The sequence below is a fragment of the Syngnathus scovelli genome, chromosome 1 (genome assembly GCF_024217435.2).
Source record: "Syngnathus scovelli strain Florida chromosome 1, RoL_Ssco_1.2, whole genome shotgun sequence".
Classification (NCBI taxonomy): domain Eukaryota; kingdom Metazoa; phylum Chordata; class Actinopteri; order Syngnathiformes; family Syngnathidae; genus Syngnathus; species Syngnathus scovelli.
The window spans coordinates 13462000-13485366 of NC_090847.1; the positions used below are offsets into that span (position 1 = coordinate 13462000).

At 39.0% G+C, this 23367-nt stretch overlaps 1 protein-coding gene across 3 annotated transcripts in view; it reads left to right on the top strand.

The window, feature by feature from the left end:
• The window catches only part of klhl4 (kelch-like family member 4), a 37505-nt gene extending 16141 nt beyond the window's left edge, over positions 1-21364 (top strand). For 2 of the 3 annotated variants that reach the window (XM_049739805.2, XM_049739796.2), the window contains exons 2-11: positions 4403-4570; positions 5246-5382; positions 5816-6012; positions 12438-12650; positions 13177-13363; positions 13441-13665; positions 15287-15449; positions 18016-18228; positions 19790-19961; positions 20204-21364. In XM_049739805.2, coding sequence (XP_049595762.1) covers positions 4428-4570; positions 5246-5382; positions 5816-6012; positions 12438-12650; positions 13177-13363; positions 13441-13665; positions 15287-15449; positions 18016-18228; positions 19790-19961; positions 20204-20263 — 1710 coding nt within the window. In that variant the 5' untranslated portion in view covers positions 4403-4427 and the 3' untranslated portion in view covers positions 20264-21364. Of the gene's footprint in view, positions 1-4402; positions 4571-5245; positions 5383-5815; positions 6013-6747; positions 11917-12437; positions 12651-13176; positions 13364-13440; positions 13666-15286; positions 15450-18015; positions 18229-19789; positions 19962-20203 lie in introns of those variants that run through there. The other variant, XM_049739815.2, reaches the window with a different exon arrangement.
• The last annotated feature ends 2003 nt before the right edge of the window (positions 21365-23367 follow it).

Below are 23367 nucleotides of genomic sequence, written 5' to 3' on the forward strand. Positions count from 1 at the left end.
GTTAAGATTTTATTTTTCACATATTGTCCAGCCATAGTTTAATGCACTGATTTTCAAACCGAGGGGCACACAAGTTGTGATTGTCAATCACCTATTTCATTCTATTCATGCTCTATTAGGTACATAATGACTTTGAATAATTATAAGCCTGCTGTCCTGCGGTATGTGTATGCTCAATCAAACTTGGGGAGAACAGTAAGTCACAACCAATCTCCCTTTCTCCCACCCTTGTGCCAAATGCAGCCACATATATACAGTATTTGTTCTGTCTTCGTCCAAACAGTCTCCATAGATGGCACAGAATATATAGCCCATATTAACCTGAAAGGAATATATATATATCTATATATATATATATATATAGATATATATATGTGCGTACACACACACGCACGCACACACACTCACACACACACACACACACACACACACACGCACACACACACACAAATAAACCCTTACCTCTTGCACATAAACACTAACAGAGGTTGGAGTCAGCAGTTGTTAGTTTGAATGATATCTCAATTCCCTCTCCGCCGCCTTGGAGAAGAAATACCACCACCATTCCCATGTCAAAAGCAGTAAGTCAGATATTTGGACGCCTAATAACACCACACGCATCACCATGTGTGGCACATGCTACAGAGGTGTCCTCTCAGACATGACATGTTTGTGGATGCGTTAAGTATCACTTTGTAGATTCTCAGAAAGAAGGATCGATAGTATTCTGCGAAATACCCCCCCCCACACACACACATACATACGTACATATGAGAAATTATATGCTAGTCATATTCCCTTTCCTTACAAATCAGCATCTGCTCTTTTTCCAACCTTGCACATTGAGCTAATTCAAAGAAAATAATCCCTTACACAGCCTTTCTTTTACTTTTTGCTGCTATTGGGAAACACCTCTGTTCTGCAGTATCCCGAGGCACTCATTTCCAGCCATTTGCATTAAAACTCACTGTCATAGATAACTGTAATAAACTGTAATGAAAAATAAATGAATATATTGAAGACTTGTAATTTATGGATGCCATTTAATTTATTGCACATATTTGAGCAAGATTCTTATAATAATTTTTTAAAACTTTTTTTTAAATGCTGGTTTGTAACTACAATAGCCCCAATGATTAACATCTGCCTAAAGACATACATTTCTCATGATGGCATAGCACATTAGGAAGAGGCAGCAAAGTATGCAATTATAGTTATTCCCCACTAAAAGTAATACAACAGCAATGTCAATTCCCTGTTTTTGTTGTCTGCTGAAGACATTTGTGTTTCAGATCAAACGATGAAAACGGGACAAAAGTTCAGAATTTCAGCCCGTTCAAATTGCCCGTAGACGGTTGTTAGTGTGCCCTGCGATTGGCTGGCAACCAGTTCAGGGTGTCCCCTGCTTACTGCCCGATGACTGCTGGGATAGGCTCCAGCACGCCCGCGACCCCTGTGCGGGCAAGCGGTACAGAAGATGGATGGATATTTTTCAGGTTCACCACTAAGTGAACCCACCCAACTCCAACATGCATGACTGCTCGTGCACCGAGGTGAAAGGAGCTCATGAAATATATACAGTATAAAACTGGATGAGGCTTTTGTAAGCTCAAACCAATCTCTGTCTAGCCCTCAGTGGCAAATAATCATGGCTTGACTTTGCTGCCTGGAAAGCATCTGATGCTTCACTGAGATCCCCAGTAACATGACTGACTCACATTTTTTTACCCAGCAGGTCTTATCTGGGGAACAGTCAGACTGATGCAACATAGGAAGGACATGTGATGTGGTTATTTAAATCTGCTCGCTATAGATTAGATATCACTGTGCGGTATCTGCTGAGAAAGCTTTAAACAGACCTCATGCCAAATGCATGAACGCTAAGAGGAGGTTTGATATGAAGTCAAGAGAGAAGATGAAAAGGTGGTTAAAAGCCATATACACCACTTCCAGGATAACGTTTTTTTTTTTTGCATTAGCCAGGAACTAAACTCCATTATACTGAGAGGGGTTTCTAATAATGCAACGCTCTCATGGAGCAAAACAAGGTAACCCCACCAGTGTGAAAACGAATAGATAGCATAAATGTACATACTATTTCCTGCATTATAAAAGTGGAAAATGATTGTTCTTGAAAAATATTTTGTCCTAAATTTTTTGCTTATACCAGCTTTCTTTGGCTGTAAAATAAAGCAGTGCTCTCAAAGATTTTGAAGACTTTTGAAACATGTTACCTAATTAGACAAATTCACAGTGCTGCATGGCTTTTCTTGGAGACCACAAAAGACCTCTCCGGGCCCCGATAGCATTTGTGACCGAGTGAATTGGTTTGTTATATGCGATACATTGCAGTGGGCCACAGTAATTTCCCTGAGTCGGGTGTAGTGATGCTTTAGTGCCTCAATAAAATTGGGCTGTATACCTTTGATGATTCCACCCACTCCTGCAAGGGAAATATACACCTCTGAGAAATTTACCGTCCTCTGGAATGTGATGCCAAAGCAATTAGTGTCGGAGAGATGAGCATGCATGAAAAATCCTTTTTAGCTGGCCTTAGAGTCGATACAAAGGGAATGCTTTTATGGCTCTATTGTTGTTCCGACTTGTTTGGTGTTTCTATCCAAGATGAAGCAGTCATTAGGGAATTATTATGACAGCCCTATGTATTATGCTTTGCACTTCACCATAACACATAGACAATAAAGACTGACCTGAAGAGACAATTGAGCAATGTTAAAAATCTCAGCAAAGAGATTTTCACAACTTTAACAAACAATTCAGAGACAAGAGTCAAACACTAGGCTTAACTTTATAATTGGGTGTTGATCACAATGTTTAATCGACCGCCCTCTCCATTCTCCTTGTATAATCAATTTTTCTATGTCAATACTTTGTGCTGCCAGCCAAAATGGGAGTCATTGGTCATTTATTGGAACAAATCTGTAACTTGTCTAAATCATGTTGGTCTTGTGGCAGCATAACAAAGATTAATCAGACAAATCAAGTGAAAAAGCTGTATGGAAATAAGATTCAGTACAGTATTAACTATTTAAAGTGCTACTGATCAGCTTTTAGTGGACAAAGGACTTGGTCTGTGACTGGTGTTGGTTGGGTTGTGCGTTTCAAACCAACTACTTGTATAGCTTGATTTTAATTAAACTAATTAAATATTTAAATGCGTGGCACAGAGGAGCACTAGTTAGCATGCCACCTCACAGAACTGAAGTGCAGGGTTCGATCTGGCTTTCCTGTCTTCTTTGTGTGGATATGATTGGACTGATTGTTACAATACCTCAAGGTTAAAACGTTACTACAGTTAGTAATGTTTTCTGATGGCAATAATTACTCTCTGTAATAGTTATGAAGTTAAATAGCAACACTTATGTTAAACTCAAGCATTATCTGTCTTTACACAGCAGAAGCGTGTTCCTGATGACAGTAAAATCCTTCTGTGACATGATGTGGTTCTTTTTGTGCAAGGAAATAAACAAGCCCAAATGTCAGAATGGACGAGCTCTGTGAAGGGTACCAAGTGATCGGGTTGCATTGTTCGGCATGCATCATAGGGATTACTGGTGAAGCAGCGTGTAATCTCGCAGCCCGCGGAGACGCCGATGTGCTTTCTCACAATGCAGCGATGAACAGGCGTCTACATTTGTTGAGTTCTCTCTGTGATTGGCACACATTTGTGTGAACACAGATAAACACAGGCTTTTCAGGGAAGGCTGTGGATTGTGGTGCTGTTTGTCCCACTGGACTGGGCTACTTAGTTATCCACTTATTCACGGAGTTTAGCCCACAACAGTTTTGATTTCAGCTTGGAAAGATGCAAAAGCACCACAAAGGACAGCTGATTTATGAGTGCCACATGTCCAAATAAGCCCTATTGTTCCCCTCTGCCATCATTCCTATGGTTGCCTCTTTGTGTCTTGGATAGGAGAGGAGAACTCAATATTTGAAACTGACATTCAGCTCAGTGGATATCACAGAGGACTCACGGATAACATGTCTGCTGAGGTTTTGATTTGGGTTTGAATCTCATCTTGGGCCTTCCAGTGTGAAGTTTACATTTACTATATATTCCCTGAACTTGAGCGTGTCAGGTTGATCATTAGTGTGAATATGAAAGGAATCGGTTGTTTCGTCTATATAGTATAAACTCTGCGATTGGATGGAGATCAGATCAAGGTGGCCTGAAGTCATCTGGGACAGGCTCAAGATCATCGTTGAGACAAAGTAGGACAAGCACTATAGAAAATCACATCCATGTGATTTAAAGTGGAATTCTTTTTCTAACAATAGAGTGCTACTGTAACTTTAGAAACGGAACAAAAGGACTGAAAGAACACTAATGAGGATCAGACTCCATAATCCCAGATCATTCTCATCTTGTCTTCTGCAGGTTGGCTCTGAGTACCTTCACCAGAATGAACACCAACTCCTCTGACGAATTCTTCCAGGCCACAAATCACGCCGAGCAGACCTTCCGCAAGATGGAGACCTACCTGCAGCATAAGCAACTCTGTGATGTGCTCCTAATAGCAGGCGATCACAAGATACCAGCTCACAGGTCGGCGCCCCTACCGGCTTTGATGTACTATTCTGTTACATTTGATGTGAAATGCACAAACTTCATTAAGATTTCCAGTGTGAATGTTCGGCTTTGCTCTGGTCTTACCGGCCTGCCTTGTTAAGAACTAATCAAATAATCCTTAGGAGACAGATGAGCCAATAGATGAGCAAACACATTGTTCACCAGTGCGCAAATAAAACCCACTGCTGTGATCTAATTACACCTCTGCCCTTTCACATTGACGTGTTATATTTGAGACGCAGACGCACACTGGGATTGAAAGCACAGGCGTGTCAATATGTGGACATCTTGCCCTCGGGTGACTGGCTGAATGCACCACAATTTGAAACTCATGATGAATCATTGTGCTACTTTATGTATTTTGAATGCCATATATATTATTGGCTGTCCATTTCTGCAAACCACTTCCACAAGTCTCATCTGCACATCTAAAACCAACTAGTTGCCATCTTAATCACCTTTGCATATTGTTCAGGTTTTTAGTTTTTAATTTATCATAGTAAACTACCATCACTTCAAAACCACATAGTACATGGTGTAATAGTACTCCAACTTGTGCTTCAATGCATAACCAATATTCACCCTTAAGTACACAATACATGCCTGCTGACCTGCTGCCTTTGAACCTTACTTGAATTTTCTTTGCACCAGACTGGTTCTGAGCGCCGTCTCCGACTACTTTGCTGCAATGTTCACAAGCGATGTGAGGGAGGCCAAACAGGAGGAGATCAAGATGGAGGGGGTGGATCCGGATGCCCTCACCTCCCTAGTTCAATTTGCCTATACTGGTGAGTGCTCATAAAGACATTCACAAGCTCTTGCAAGTCACTATGAGATCCCTGGAAAGTGACAGTGATTAAAATGGATCTCGCACTCAATTACTGGCCATCCCCATTACTTCCTGTTACTTTATGAGCACAACTCTTCTTCCGTATGTAACTAAGCGTATTTTTTGACTGTATTTTAAGTATTAAAAACTAAAAACAGAATATTATTATGATAATTTGTTCAACTTATATGATGGGGTTTAAAAAACAGTTTGGCATTTATTACGTCAATGAATGTTATCACCCAGGAAAAGGAATTACGCTCATTTTTATCTATTCCGTGGTAGCATGGCAGAAATTACGAGTGAACTATATCGCCATGACAGTTTTTTGTTGGCGCAGCTACATTTAGTTGTCACATAAAAAATGTAGCTTGCACACTCTGACATTGCAGGTGTCCTTGAGTTGAAAGAGGAGACCATTGAGAGTTTATTGGCGGCAGCTTGCCTCTTGCAGCTCTCACAAGTCATCCAGGTTTGCTGCAACTTCCTGATGAAGCAGCTCCATCCCTCCAACTGCCTGGGTATACGCTCCTTTGCCGACGCGCAGGGCTGCATGGACCTTCTTAACGTGGCTCACAACTACACCATGGTAGGGAAACACGGAAATATACAAAAATGAAATGCACAAGCCCTCAACTCAAAATGCTTCATATATATACTGCAAAATACACATTGCCTTTGCCATACCAATGCTAAAAGTAATGCTCAGTTTTGATTGACAGGTTTTGATAGGTAGACTGTTTACTATTGTGATTACAGTTTGCAGAGATGTGTCTAATAATGCACACCCCAATAATTATAGGGTGACAACTTGTTAGAAGCAGCTCTCAGTGTGAAAGAGTGAGGTACTAAACGATTTTAAATTACAACTACAACAAGAAACATTGTTAAATGAATACCTTTCGAGACCGTGGCCAATTTCAATAAACGTTATTTATATACAGCTGAAATGCAAATGTTGTCTTCCTCTCCATTGCTTTTTGGTCTGTGGTTCAAAATGAAGAGACATACATGCACAATTGTCTAAAATAATTCAGTGTATTTATTCATGCTATTTATTTATACTATCTATTATTCAGTACATTATTTCACTGTATTCTGAACCTTGACCAGGGACTAAGACTACAAATTAGCCAATGATAGACATATTTATGCATCACACTTCCCCATTTTTAAAAGAGCATTTTGATTTTAATTTATTATTATTTTTAATTTCACAAAATTTAAGAGTCAATTACATACATTTAGCAGGTACATTTGTTTTTCAAATTTCTCAAACCTGGTGATATATTGATTGTACACTCTGCTTATGTCTCACTCTCAGCCTTCTCACTCAGGACCTTCATCTGTCTATCTGTCGTGCTCTGTGTCCAACTAGTGTCACCCAAGTCTTCTGGCTCTCTGTGTGGTGCTCTCAACTTGCTTCTTCCAGCTTTCACAACATCATCATCTCATCTGGCTCTGTCGTACTGTCTGTCTGATTGTTATTCATCTTTATGGTGCAGAAATGTAGTCCTATACCTATTTTCGCTTCATTTTTACCTATAGATAAAAATCAATGGAGAGATATTTACAACATGTGAGTCTATAAATCAATGTTGTTTAGGCTACTATTGCTGGTTTGCTTTTTGTGTTGTGGTAACCTTAACGAATCTGACTGAGAAGCAGGTTGAATGTGCCTACAGATAAAACGCAAGCCACATGCTGACCACCTCCGTAAAACTGATCCAGAACTACCAATGATACCAAATATTGGCGAGTGTACGGTATGACTGAATTGGGTATTCCATACTTAACCACAAGTACTTGAATTGATCTAAAAAAAGCAGGTGTGGTGAATACATTTTTAAATGGAGCATATAAGCATTTTAAACAACACACGTTTCACTTTATGTAATTTCAGCCACAGTAATAATATAATGTCAATTTGGTGTTGTGTATGAATGATGACAAGTGAGCGTTTCATGAGACCCTCTGCATTGCTTGAGTGAATCGTACATCCTGTGCTTCAATACAATTGTAAAAAATTGTACATGCCTGCATAAAGACAGCATATCAAAATAAAATGTATAGTCATAATGACATTTCAAAGTGCTTATGAAAATATGCAATTCAAACTCTTAAAATAATGGTGAGCTCTTTATATAAATGAAATGTAATCCAATCAATTTTCCATTTCTACGACAGATTTATTAAGTACATGATAAATAGTAACATACACATGTAACCATACCTCCTTTCCACCTAACAGTCCTTCCCAGTGAGAGTTAGTAGTTGACACTCTATTTTCTTCCCCACTGTAATTCTGCCACAGTCTTCATTTGACAGCTCAGTGTCAAGCAGCTCCTTTGGCATCCTTGCAGGTTGGCCATGGAGACTGAGAGGCTAAGGACAAATATCAAGGTGAGGAAACATCAGAGGCAAAGACAGGCCAAATTGGTTGAATGCATAGGGGCAAAAATAGTTGCAGCTGACAGGTGATTTAGCTAGACTCTCATAAATCATACATAGGGGTGAAATCAGATTTAAATAGAATTGCATCAAACGAGGTATGATAAGAATATATTAACGTATAAAAAACACAAAGAAGTTTGTCTACTAGACTAAACAGCATTCCTGTACTATATACATCTAATGTTAAAAACATTATTCCCCAATTACTAATTAGATGAAAAAAATAAATACATTTACTTCATAGTAGATTAAGTAGATAAATGTCTTAGAAGATAAATGTCTTATATTATATAATAGCGGTTTCACACAGTACGTGGACTCCAGTATGCTAAATTGCAACATAACGTGAGGTCTTGTATGTTTTCATTAAAATAAGTGCGTTTTACATTTGACAGCTCAGTGGCCTAGTCGTAGAGTGTCATCCCTGAGACTGGAAGGTTGTGGGTTCAAACCCTGGCCGGGTCATACCAAAGACTATAAAAATGAGACCCATTGCCTCCCTGCTTGGCACTCAGCGTTAAAGGTTGGAATTGGGGGGTTAGATCACCAAATGATTCCCGAGCGCGGCACCGCTGCTGCTCGCTTCTCCCCTCTCCCCCAGGGGATGGATCAAAATCACATGGGGATGGGTTAAATGCAGAGGACACATTTTACCACACCCAGATGTGTGTGTGACGATGATCATTGGGACTTTAACTTTATTCATGTATTATTGAATTTTATTTTCATTTTAATAATTGAGATTTATGTTTTATAAACAGCACTTTATCACAACTGTGAATGTTGCTAAAGTGCACTACAATTTGAGTTGGGATATTTGATAAATTACCGTATATTGTTTTCAGTCTCCCCCTAAAATACTACTGTCAATTCCATAGTCTTTTCATAACAATTACTTTTTAAAATAAATGTCATGGAATGCCCACGCGAACCCCGTGGGGACAAGAAGATGGATGGCTGTCATGCAAGGCTGCAAATTCCTTTGGAGTCAAAGTCAAAGTCAAAGTCAGCTTTATTGTCAATTTCTTCACATGCCAAAGACACACAGAAACCGAAATTCCGTTCCCCGCTATCCCACGGTGACAAGACATGGCACACAATAGACAATCAAGTAAACAACAGCGTGCTGAATAAATAATGAATAAATTACACAACAAATAAATAAGAGGAGCAAAAAGGAGCACGTGAGCGTACAGCAGACATTCCAGAAAATAGCGCAAAAGTGCAGCACCCTACGCAGAAAGGGGTAGTGAGTTCAGGGTCCTAACAGCCTGAGCACTCTCTTTGTTACCATCCCCTATTTTGAGACTAGTTGCATTCAAATAACCTTTCATAACCTGCAAAGAAATGAAATGAAGATGTCTCAGTTATGTTTATCATCTATTGTTTTGTGAAGAGAATTGGTTGACATGCACTTATGAATAGAAATGAAAAGTTTGATGCCTTCAGTTGATCTAATTTATTTCAGCAGCTGCCAGTAAGAGATACCGTGTCGCTGCACATTGATTAGTGCAACCAGCTCAACCTGGAAATGGAATTCCTGTTACATTTTAGAAAGGAATATTTACATTGGATTAAGATTCATACACAAGCTTGTCAGATAAGGTCTTGGCTGGCCATGCAGGAGTCACACAGCTGGGTATGCGTTATCTCCTAAAGGACATCTGCTCAGCCTGTTTACAAAGCTGACTTCCGGGATCAGGAGGTTAATCTAATCATCAAACTGCACAGGATGGCTGAACTTCCTGTTCAATTGCTTTAGTAATGAGGAGAAAAATATGTGGACTTCCTGGAAGTCTGTATCCTACTTTAGCAGTGAAGATAGTTTTGTTTTAATAAGCTTGTTTTTTCCTGACCGATAAAGTTTGTATCTCATTTTAGAAATGCTCTTTTAATTGTGTCTTAATTCATGCACCTTAACTTTATTATAATCTAAAAGGCGATTTACTCAAGAGCAGGCATTTATCGGCATGTCGAAGACATAAAATACATGACAATAATTAAACAGTTTGTGAGTGGTCCGACCAATTGGAGAGTGAAGACCACTTTTAAACTCCGCTGATAAAAATGCTATTAAAACAGTAAATAAAACAGTGGAATATCATTATGGTGTAACAAGTCACACTTATAACCCTTATTCACATTAATACAAAGAATAGTAAGTGATACAAAGTGGGTTATCAAAACTAAAAGTTACTTAGTAGGCTGTGCCAGATGAGATAAAGGCAATGCAGTGTCGCTCTCACTTCATTTAGGCATCCTAAATCAGTATCCAAGTGGAAAAGAAACACTGAAATACATGTCGTTCATGAAATCTAAACTCATCAATTAATTTCTAACCTTAGAATTTGCTGTTGTTACCACTTTTAATGTATTCATAAACAGCGTGATTAGAGGCGGTAATTTGATTCCTACAAATCGTGGCTTGCTAGCCTCATGACTGACTACAGCTTGGCCTGGTGAGGTTGCTCTGATTCTCACCTCTCAATTGTGCTCTGAGGAGAAGCCCCAATCTCTCTGTTTGTAAAAAAAAAAAATGGGTTTCTATAGTAATGGCGTGGATACTATTTGCAAAACAAAGTCAAATATGTTCTTCTTAGCAGCAATTAGTTGTTTTATTTCCGAATAAGTCTGGAACAATTAGATTTTTAAAGAAGCACTCCAAATATTTCCAAATATTTGAAGCCAAAATTTCATATATTGGAAAACTTGAAAAAAAGAAAGCCTAGCTCTGTGTCAATGGTGAATGGTGATGTTATTACATCAGTTGGTCGTTTAAGTACGATATTTAATCTTTCTCTCGAGTGTAATTAGACAATTTCCTAAGCACTCTGATATCTGTTAAGGTATGCAAAATCAGCATGAAACGTATTGTATTTACATGTAACTTATGCCTCTTGATTGAGAAGCAAGTCGCCTACTTGTTCTTCTTTTCACCTAAGGAGACATTACAAGTTATGATTAGTGCACTGGCTATGTTGTATCTTTTGTCCAAAGCAGAAGATATTAAAGAGTTAAAGCAAACAAATCTTTTTGTATTATTTCATTCCTTCACCCAATGAAAATAGACAAGAATCAATAATTGTGTTAAAACGCAGTATTGATAATGAAATTGGAATAGCTAAATTCTAAATGCTCAATTCTATCCCTAAACCTGAAACTGATTGTTAAATAATCAGTCTTGGAGTAACTGAGGCACCCCCTTAACTGCAAATATCATGGGCACTGTTGATTGAATTCTTTCAAATTGGTAAGAAGAAGAACAACATTGACACCAGTCAAAGCCTACATCTGAAGGCAATCTCCCGTAGATAGCATAATTAGGCTCGGGACAATTAAGCATCTTCTTTGGTGTGCCCCCCAACTTCTGTTTACTATATATCAAAATGACTGATATGGTAAAAAGTCTTGCGACAAAAAAGCAAATGGTAATACAGTATCCATTACTTTTACACAGTAATGTCTACAGTGCAGTCAACCAGCTAAATGGAAAAACAACACAAATTCTAATTCAATTGACTTGTCTTAAAAAGTATAGCTTATTTCTCCATTCCTCTTTTGCAGGGCTTTAATCGATGCATATCCTCTCCCGCTACTCTTGTTTTACCCACCAGTGAGTTTGCAAGCCAATGAAATCACATCCTTTAAAATCATTATGAAACAAACACTGTTTAGCTTTCAATCGTCTTGTCAGCCTGGTAATTAGAACCTACTGGTCCTAAAGCAACGTCAAAGAGTCTCTCCATCAAGTGTAACCACAGCTGATCAATGCACATCCTTCTTTTCATTAAAGCTTGTGGTATAGAGCTCTCAGATCCTGCTCTGGTAATGGTGCTGAGCCAAACACTGCACGTTAATGATCAATAGTGGGCTTGTTTTAGATAATTGCTGAGCAACCACTAAGGCATCTTAACAATGAATGCTTTGTTTCCAAATAAAATATGTTCGGTTCTCCCAGTTGGACTCAGGCATGGTGCTAAGATAATACAGGGGCATGCACGCGCGGTGTTTTATATCACATCATCTCTAATGGAAGTGCCCTGCGATAGTGCCCTTGAAAAGGTTGCCGCACAGTGTTGTAACATGGCCCTGGCTGCAGGCCAGTATAATGTAGATCAATCTTTAGGAGGGCAATGGCGAAGAGCTTTCACATCAAAAGTGGCAGCGCCGTGATGATAATGCAGGGCTTTTCTGTTGCTCGTTAAAAAAGCTTATAAAAAGACTTAATGGTGTCATGTATGATGACCGGCAAAAATGCTTTGTAAGCTGATGAAGGTTTTCAAGGGAGATTTTTTCAGCTGGGCCTGCTTGCTGCCTCCATCATTTTATTTTATAAGTGACAGTTATATCTACGCCTTTGGAATTTGAAGCAACGGAGCATAAGTCATCACTGTTATCGGCTATGAGAAGACTGTGGAAGCCTGAACTCTCTTCTCTGTGCTTTCATGCCGTTGCTCTCCTTGCTGCAGTAATAAAAATAGACACACAGACCCATGCATCAGGCGAAGTTCTGGTCTAATGACTGATGATTATCTGTCCCTTTGCCATCTCTAAAACCAGGAAAACTTTCTGGAGGTCATTCAGAACCAGGAGTTTCTTCTGCTACCCACAACTGAGATAGTAAAGCTGCTGTCCAGTGATGACATCAACGTGCCTGATGAGGAGACCATCTTCCAGGCATTGATGATGTGGGTGAGATACGACGTCCAGCATCGACAACAGGACCTCGGAGTCCTTTTGTCTTACATTCGCCTGCCTCTTCTTCCTGCACAGGTGACACATCATGTCTTCTTACTTGAAATTATGTGAAAATACTTTGGATATTTTTTTTTTCGCTTTATCATCACCGTAACATTTGGACTAATTTGGAGACTGTCCCCCACCACCGATCATTTGTATGATATGAGAGGGTTTGATGATGGTTGTTTATAGATTTATGAAAACGTCACATTGGTCTAGCGAGTTCAAGCACTGTGCTCTGCATTAACAATGTCCGGGTGGCGACTATATCGAGCCACCTGAAGTTCAGGGACACTGGCCCGATTGGGTTAGTTTATTTCCTGAATAAACAGGATTAAATCAACATGTTCTTCCTTTTTAATGTTTAATATTCAGTTGTGGCCACTTAAATTGATCACTTGTCATTGGTCTTTTTAACCACACTGTGCACATTATTTTGGGGATCAGATTAAATCCTTTAGATGGACATTCTGCTACCAAATTGTGACTTCGGCTGCGCATCAAGATTAATAAATATTTTGTCTGATTTAGTGCACTTATGTTTGTTTTTTAAATGCAGCTTATTGCTGATCTGGAAAACAACAAGATGTTCTCTGATGATCTGGAATGCCAAAAACTGTTGATGGAGGCCATGAAGTATCATCTTCTGCCTGAGCGCCGTACCATGTTTCAGAGCCCAAGAACCAAACCCAGAAAGTCCACAGTGGGGGCACTTTATGCCGTTGGTGGGATGGATGCTACCAAGGGTACAGTATGACCCATTTATACCAGATATTCACACATAGCAAAGCAGTCGATCTACAATGAGATTTGTGTCTTTTAGGTTCAACCACCATCGAGAAGTATGACCTGCGCACCAACACTTGGGTCCCACTTGGAGTTATGAACGGACGCCGGTTGCAGTTTGGTGTGGCTGTTATAGAAAACAAGCTGTATGTAGTTGGTGGAAGAGATGGGCTCAAGACCTCCAACATGGTGGAGTGTTACAATCCAGTCAACAAAGTGTGGTCAACCATGCCCCCCATGTCAACACACCGACATGGACTTGGTGAGTGGACGTCTGTCTGGTTCGGTCTGGTTGGTTGGTTGCTTGGTCAAAGTATTTTACAACCGTTATTGGTCCAAGACACCCATTTTACATTAGAAAAAAAGTATGAAATGAAATCAATGAACTTGTCTCAATTGACTTGTTGTCTGTGATTCCCAAAAACAATTTGAAATGTGGGCTCACCAGACCACTTGTGGTCACACTTGTCCACTTTGTGGCAGTTCATTTTAGATGAGCCTTTAAGGAACTCAATCATGGCACTCCCCTGTTTTCAATTTACCTGTTCAATGTTCCCAAAAATAATTTTTATTTAATCTAGTTTCATACATTTATTTAGCATTTATCAACTTAAGTCCTTTATTTAGCGTCCATTTTTGGGACCGTGTTGCAGTCATCAAATTCAAAATAATTCAAAAGTATTTGCAAAAAAAACTAAATAAAAATAATGTTCATGGTCCTTTCTATTGTATTCAGCTATACCATGAAATTTTGTTTTTACATTTTACACAGTGAGCCATCTTCATTGGGATAGATAGATAGATAGATAGATAGATAGATAGATAGATAGATAGATAGATAGATAGATAGATAGATAGATAGATAGATAGATAGACTGAAAAACTAAAAACACACCTTTTTTTTATGTCATGTTTTTGTTCAGTCAACAAAGTTTGATAGCGATACAGGACATTTTCTGGATGTATGCTCCAACCGGTACCTGCTAACATGCTGTGAATTTGAAATTAAACATATCTTTAGAGATACACCTTTGATATATTCTATTTGCCTGATCAAAGCAATGTGGGCAGTGCTGTCCCGGATCTTCCTCAATCCTCCCTGCCCGACAAATCTCATATCAGAAGCGTTTTGATTTATGGTTGAAAGAGGTCTGGGTAACAGAACATCGAGATCTTGTCAAAGCTTCGTGGGGCCTGGGGTTTCAGTAAACCCGAGCGGGAGCACACTTTACACATCACCTAGGTGTTTCTTTGATGTTTCGTTCAGCCCAAATATCTGCCTGCTCTGATTGTGCCATGCTTATTTTCAGTGGAAATATATTTGCGCTGTACGTTTCCCAGTGTCCCCACAGCTTACAGGGTAGACAAGAAAAAAACAATTCATCTTAATTTCTCAAACCACACTAAAAGAGAGGTTCACCCTTCAGAATTGCTTCTTGACGACAGTGTTGATTTAATTCAGACCTCTCTTCGTGCAGCATTGTCCTTTGGTTCCTCCCACAAAATAATTAAACTTTCACCACTTAGAAATATGTTGTGCGCTATTGTAAAACGGGCTTCCGCTGTGATTTGAGACCAAAGAAAAACAAGGCGGTTTCATTATCTTCCTGTTTGAAAAGGTTTGCCCAGTTGCAGCTCATAATTTATGTGTTGTTTAGGTTTCCTCTGTGATTTTTGGTTGACTTAAGATGTCAAGCAAGCGTCACTGCAGATAGGTGCCACTACTAAATAAAATGTTATGATTATATTTGTAATAGTAGTAGTAATTGAAGAAGTAGCTTGCCATTGCAGTGGAAGTTTTGCAAGTATGAGGTACATGCATGTTATCATGCATAGCTCTCAGTTTATTAGGCACAGCATCTGTCTTGGCTCAATATGTGCAGGTATTGCTGTGCTGGAGGGCCCCATGTATGCTGTAGGCGGTCATGATGGTTGGAGCTATCTCAACACAGTGGAGCGTTGGGACCCGCAGGCCCGACAATGGAACTATGTTGCCAGTATGTCGACACCACGGAGCACCATGGGAGTCACCGCACTCAATGGGAAGTACGTTGTTTGGCCTTTTCTGACCCTTGCCGACAGCCTGTGCAGGGCAAAATGCTGATTAATGCAATATGTAAGGAAAAACTTCCTGACCATCTGCTGCTTAGTTTCGAGCCTTGGGACAAAATTGATGGAAATGTGAGGTGGAAAAAAACAACTGGGAGGTAGGGGTGTGTGTGTGTGTGGGTGGGTGGGTGGGGGGCGTGGGGGGGGGGGCTAAAAAACCCCAAAACATACCACATTCAGAGGACTCGAACAGTACTTGTAAATTATTAATGCGTAGTGCCGCTTAAGAAGCTACTACTTGGTTGCAAGAGCTGTAATAAATATCGTGTCCTTACAAAGACAATGATTTTAATCTAATTCCTACATTACATTCATTGACACATTGTGAAATAAAAAGCTCTCTGATAGTGTCAAATAAAATGATGCATTATTAGAAGTAAATGATCAATTAACTGAGTGAGTGAGTGAGTGAGTGAGTGAGTGAGTGAGTGAGTGAGTGAGTGAGTGAGTGAGTGAGTGAGTGTGAGTGAGTGAGTCTGTGAGTGAGTGAGTGAGTGAGTGAGTGAGTGAGTGAGTGAGTGAGTGAGTGAGTGAGTGAGTGAGTGAGTGAGTGAGTGAGGCTGATTTTCTTCAGGTGGCTTTTTATTTCCACTGTATGTAGGTCCGAGTAACGTTTTTCTATGTAGCACTCAGAGGCCCTTGAAAGTGCTTCACGTAAAGTGTTGTATGTTCTGCATGTGTTGTGTGAGCAGAAAGCCTAATTTGTGATGCTCTAGCCCACAGGTGTCAAACTCAAGGCCCGGGGGCCAGATACGGCCCACCGCATCATTTTATGTGGCCCGCGAAGACAAATTGTGCATCAAATTCGTGTCATTACTAGAATTGCTAATTGTCTTCACTTTTAATAATATATTTTTTTTTAATATTTGACCAGTTTTTACTCGTCTGATTTAAAAACGAGTCATTTGTCAGTTTGTTTTGTAGCTTTTACTGTATATAATATGAGGCGCTCATACATTTATTTGGGTTGACAGTCATAATGGCCCTCTGAAAGAAGCGATGACTACAATGCGGCCCGCGAAAAAAATGAGTTTGACACCCATGCTCTAGCCAGATTACCAAAATCTAGTCAGTCAATAACAATCATTATCAGAAATTAAACCCTTACAAAAGTAAACAAGGACTGGACCACAGCGGTTGACTGCGCTGGTTTAGATTGTAGTCTACTTTCAGGAATGCAAGTATGCAGTAGTTGCATAATTTTATGTGAAATACTGGAAATGATGCAGCAATATATATATTAGATGTGTGACTTTAACGCCACACATTTAATCCAAATCAGTACTTTGTCTGACAATTCAGCCCCAGTATGTGAAAAGGACTGTGACAATAAAGCTCTCATTTGACTTTAAATATATTGGTGCTGAAAACCAAAAAAAGAAAGACAAAAACAAACGAGGTTTCTATGCTAAGATGTTGTGTTGGAGTTATTTTGAAATGTAGGTCAAAAAAGACAACAAGGAAACTGTTTTCCAAGCCTCTATTGTCTTGCTGTTGGGCTTGTGGGCTCCCGGCTCTTAAAGCACTCGTGATGATTCTGGGTGGAAACATAGCCGACAAACTCTGCTTCTCAGCAGTGGGACAGTAGACTTGAATCATTACGCTACTTTTCTTAATATCAGTGGTGGGACTTGCATTTGGTACCGGGGCCCTCAGTGGGGTCTTACTCAACTTAGTCCGTGTCTCAATACTGTATTCCTAGTAATGTTTCCATTATAGAAGCCATCAGTACGATCCAAAATTACCACATAATTGGACACAAATGTGTCTCGTGGATATTTTGGACCAGTTCACAATCAAGATTTATACAATAATGTATTTTTTGTATTGATGTATGTTTATACAGAAGAAGGAAGGTCAACCAGTCGTTTCTGAATTGCTGTTTACATTATTACACGATCCATAGTGAGGTTTTTTTTTTTTTTTATCTTGCACTCGTCAAATACTCTTAAAATAATTAGTAACCAGATAATTACCAGTACGAAAAGGTTTATTTCCATAAACCTCTTCCATTGTTTACATTTTCAAATGAACACTTCTACAACAATCCTAACAAAATCTCAATGCCCCATCACTCGTAGACTATTTTTGTAACACCCCGTGGGCTACTCATGCGAACCTTGAGGGCTACCTGATGGTGATCCCTATTTTAGAGAAAGTTTGTCAGTTTTTATTTTTGTAAAATTGCTTACTTTGTTTGAATTTTTATTAGTTTTAGAATTACTTTTAATATGTTATATACATGGAATATTCATGGAATATTTGTTGAGTGCAAGATAAAAAAAAAAATTCAATCAAACTAGAATTTTCAAATACCTGTTTGATCCTCTTTCTATGCGGATGTACTACATCAGTACCAACATAAATACATTCCAAATGACAAAGACACAACCAAAGTAGAATTTCATTCTGATTATAATTAGTTTTGTAAACATAAGGCGCTGTTGATTTTTTCTATATCAGTAACTGAGATCATTACACATTTGTGCTTTTACATTCCCAGATTGTTTGCAGTGGGTGGTCGGGATGGCAGCTCATGTCTGAGATCAATGGAATGCTTTGACCCTCACACCAACAAGTGGAGCATGTGCGCCCCGATGGCCAAGAGGCGAGGGGGAGTGGGTGTGGCCACCTACAATAATTTTCTCTATGCTGTGGGTGGACATGACGCCCCGGCCTCCAACCACTGTTCCCGACTCTCGGACTGTGTTGAGAGGTGGGAGAAATTATTTTCCTCCAGATAACATGCACAGAGAAATGTTACACAGACAAAATTTGGTTTTGCGCGAGGAATTCACTCATGGGTGTGGACACTGATGACTTTCTCTCACTGGAACAAAAGATGATTTGTTTCCCCAGCTGAGGTCATGGTTTCCATCCGTTCGTATATTTCCTGGTGTCTACCACCACCTGGTGGTCCTTATGGATATATAAGTGAGTTTATACCAGTAGTAGTAATTCCTTGCTCAGCCCCTCTTATAAAAATCTGCAAATTATTTATGATATATGATAATATTCATATAGATAATATTATTAAAATAATGGTAATAATGCATTAAAGTAGTGAATAAATATGAATTATATTACCCGCTTTTGGGGTCTCTCCAAGTAGGAGTTGTATGGTTTATATGAAATTAAGTGTTGACAGACTCACTGTAAATTTTCAGTTTTGTTTGAGTGGCAGCTATAAATTGTTATTTTTGTTATAATTATCCATTTGGCTTGCCCAAACACAAATATTTAAGGCATGTATGCATTTATTCTTTGTCACTTTTTAAATGTAATGACTTTGCACTTTGAAAATCCTTAATCATCTTGATTATTCATTATAAAGGAATTCTTGAGTGATCTCCACAGATTGGGAAAGTAACTGAAAGCTGAGGTTTGACATAAAAAACCTGAGATTTTACAGTGCGAACACGCAGCACTAGATATATAACAAAGCAAACTGCATTGCTCCAATTTACAAGTTAAAATCATTAAATGTAGTTCAAGTCATAAATCAATAACACATCACACGGGAGGACTTTAGACCGCACAAAACCAACCGTCAATATGATGCTCCCATATTTAATTTGACTCTTTTTGGACCTATCGTCTGCCAGCTGCTATTTCCAAGAGTTTCACTTTTTCGAGAGCCAAAAGACCCATTACTGAATCCTAAGGCCTCTGTTATTAGTCACTGATGGTGTAGCAATATAGTCCCCTGGTTTGGGTGCAGACAGAGCAGATTCAATTTGCACTTAGTAAATGTGTGACTGAGTGTGAGTGGTTGATTGTCTCGATGTGTACCTACTAAGTGACTGGTGACCAGTCCAGGGTGCTCAGCTCACTGAAACCCTTGACATGATAAAAAGTATTCCGTTGTAGCAGTACAAACACAAAAATAAAGTATGTTGTTGATACTCCTGAAAAGAAACAGTTCATTATTAAAGAAAATGTATTTTACTTATACAACTGATCTGTATGAAACAAATGTAAATACTGAAGTAAAAAAAGTTAAATCCTCTTAAAAAAAGTTAAATCCTCTGAATTACAGTATTATGCACAGGTTGAATATTCATTTAGTTATTCTTTTGCACTCCAAAAGAGGGAACCCACATGATACTCTTTCCACACTTTGAGAATCACTGCATAGAAACTTGAGCTGAACTTGATACATTTGAAAACATTACAATTTTGTGTACTTAATTCCCAGAATTTTGGGAACTGCGTTCAGTATATTTCACAACGTTTAGACTGGAATTAAAAAAACAACAACATTGGTCTAATTACAGGTATGACCCCAAGACAGACACGTGGACAACTGTGTCCTCTCTCAGTGTTCCTCGAGATGCAGTGGGGGTCTGCCTGCTGGGTGACAGGCTGTACGCTGTGGGCGGATATGATGGGCAAGCCTACCTTAACACTGTTGAGTCATACGATGCGCAGAACAATGACTGGACCGAGGTACTATGCTGAACTACACAAATTTACATTGTAGCCATAACAATAATTCTGAAATTATGAAGAAAAGTAAAAAATGCACATACTTCTCTATACCAATGCAAATTGAATGACTATTTGTTGTAAGCTTTTTTTAATTAGACTGTGTTTTTCTAATCTTGTTTTCATCACGCTCGAGGCATAGTGGAACTATTTGAATTCCTGAAATGAGAAACTGCATGTTAACCTATTTTTTTCTTCTGCAGGAGGTCCCTCTAAACATTGGCAGGGCAGGTGCTTGCGTGGTTGTGGTGAAACTGCCTTGAGCGCTTTTTGTCCCACACCCGCTTGATATATAAACAAATGAAGAAGAGCGGACCACCAAAACAACAAAGACACGTCCTCTGAGAGACACTTGTTTTTATCCTTACTGCTTTCCAGATTTTTGCGAAAATAAAAAAACATCCCCCCCCCCTATCCATCATTGGCGCACGTGTGGGCCCACTCGGGAGGACCCGCTCCCAAACTGGAATGTGCATTCTTGACATTCTCAATCGATCAACAATTTTCATATTCTTGGCCAAGCTGTAAAAGTTTGTCAAGAAGTTGATGTATTGCTTTGTTATTCTGGTTTTACAAAAAAGGAAAGAAAGCTCTGTGTAAGATGACATTTTGGTCACATCATCTGAACTACAAATTTATACGTGAACATTTTCTTATGGTTGTTGTCTCGACTATATATTTTTGGGCTACTTTTTTCCCTTTACAACAATTCAAGCAAACACGTCACTGTGAATAATAAAAACAAGGAAGGTATTAGGTTTTTTTGGTGGCTAATGTATTAAAATATGTTGCTTCCTGTCAAGCCTGTAGCGTTACAGAACATCAAAGTCATCTGCTTGTCTTTCAAAGTCTGGCGGATTGAATAAAAGTTTACACAATTGTGAATTACACAAAATATATCATATTGATATTTCACATTGCTACAATTGTGTTGATGAGTCCCGTTTAAAGCTGTGTGCTCAGATTACTGCAGTTATTTCTTATTTCTTTTGTGCACACAAGGTGAAAGTATTTAATCACGATATCAAGTTTATTGTGTTCTGTATGAGACATCTAGGATCACATATGGTTAGCGCTTATTGTCCAAGTTTATGATACAATATCCAAGGCCTGACTGCCAAAACTGGGATGTTTTTATTACTGTAATTTATATATCCCACTCACGAGAATAAAAAAAGTAAAAATTTCTATTATTATAGTATGCTTCCTAGAGCAAATATTACTTTCTATGTTTTTAATAATTTTGTACAGCAAGTTAGCATCTGAATACAATGGTTTAAGTTTACTACATGTTCAAATCCATGTTTCAAGGTGGATGTGGAAAGATTATTGCGGGAGCAAATTAAACATATTTACCCAAACAACCTCAGAAGCTATTATGTCAGTTTTGTTCCTGGTGCAGCAATTTATAAGCCAAGTATGAGTGTCTCATCGAGACACTGAGAACCAACTCCTCCTGGTTATCTCTTCTCCCTCACTCATTATTTACCTTCCAAATTTTACCTTTTGTCACCGATCGGAATGGAGCAGGGCGACCAAATGCAGCTTGGACCGGGGTTTATTGAGGGAAAAGGTAGTTGGAAGAGAGGATAAGGGGAACAAACTAACAGAACTGGCAAACTGACATAACTTAACTGACCGACCGACAGACTGGCTAACTGAAACAGACTTGATAACGACAGGAACCAAAAAGACATTAACAGGGAGTGACACGCAGACAGGACTTAAATACGAGACAGGACCATGACAACTTACATATAATAACACAACCGGGGACGAGTCGTAACACTTTTGTGTTCCAAAGTTTTCAAAGCTCCGCTACAAACAACCTCCTCAAGATTGGGGTAAATGGACTTTGCATACAAAATACTATCTTCAGTGTCAAGAAAGAAAATGTAAATGTGAACTTGAGGTTCTTACACAAAGTATCAAGACTTAGAGCAAAAAAAAAAAATGGTTTGTGCATTATCTCTTTGGTTATTTTATAAATTAAGAACTGTAAAGTTGATTAATACCTCACAGCATAATGGTACAATCCACGAGCTTTTCAATATGGTCTCTAAGGGCATCTATCAGGAAAAATCTATCAGGTCAATCTAATTGGACACTACTGAAAGTGGAAAGACAGTGTTGCCTTTGAAATCTTGTAGTTCAGTGTCTTTGGGAAATGTGTGCACCTCGGTGGGCATTCCGATGCACCGAGGGCATTTTCTTAATTTGTTTGCTGAGCATAGACTAGACCTTAAGCCATCTAAAAGCAGGTCCAAGTTGTGGCACTGATAGTGTTAACACAAATTTGGAGGATTTGATTGAGGCACGGGCAGATGCTCCACAGAGTTCCGCAGACGAGTGTGGTGGATGTCATCGTATTCCATTCATAAATATAACAGCGTGCATTGAAGCCCCTGAATTATTATAGAAAGTGCTTCATATACCCACTTCACAGTGGTGGTCTGTGAAAATTCTTACCAACTATATATCACCTTGCTGTTATTTATAAAAGTACTGTGTACTGTGCACACCTCTTTTGCACTAAAGTTTTAAGGGAATGAGAGGAGACGCTTCCAATGGCCGGTAAACCAGCTGTGTTCACTCCCACGATGGCGCAAACGCCCCTTTATACTTGTTTATGAAAATATCAAAAGAAACATTAGTCCACCCATCCGCACCGTTAGACTGCACTTTGCATTAGGTATAAAACATTTAAAATAGTTTTGCTCATTATTTATCAATATCAATGAAATTCCGAATAACACGTTCTTAGATCTACAGGAACCCCATGAAAGCACTGCTACACACAGTTAGCAGAATTCAAAGAATAATGTGTGATGAACCACATTAAATATAAACAGTACATATTGGCTGAAAGAGTGTCAGTGGACATATCCAGACAGATTGATAGTTTGCACGCTTGGAATTCCTGACATACTACTGTAACGTGGTGTTCTGAGCAGACAGACTGGCGTGAGGCTGAGGAGGGCTGACATTTTTACTGAAACTTGCAATAACCAAACCAAAAGTAAAGCTCAAAATCTCTAACACAGCCTACATTGTGTTTTGGTACTGTGTGTTCATACCGCTTTTGTGGCGGAAACCAGCCTATCTAGAGAGAAATTTGCATTTCAGCCTCAAGATGAGAACACATGCAAAATACCTGTGGCAGATGAATATAAGAAAATCTACTTTTTAAAGGGAGATTTTCAAAACAAAGTAAATTTATTAATAACGTTTTTCTTTTCTTGTTTTTTATACTTTTATTTCATTTTTATTTAATTTCTTTAAAGCCCACCACACACGCACGCACGCGTACACACGCGCGCTCACGCACACACGCGTACACACGCGCGCTCACGCACACAATGTTATA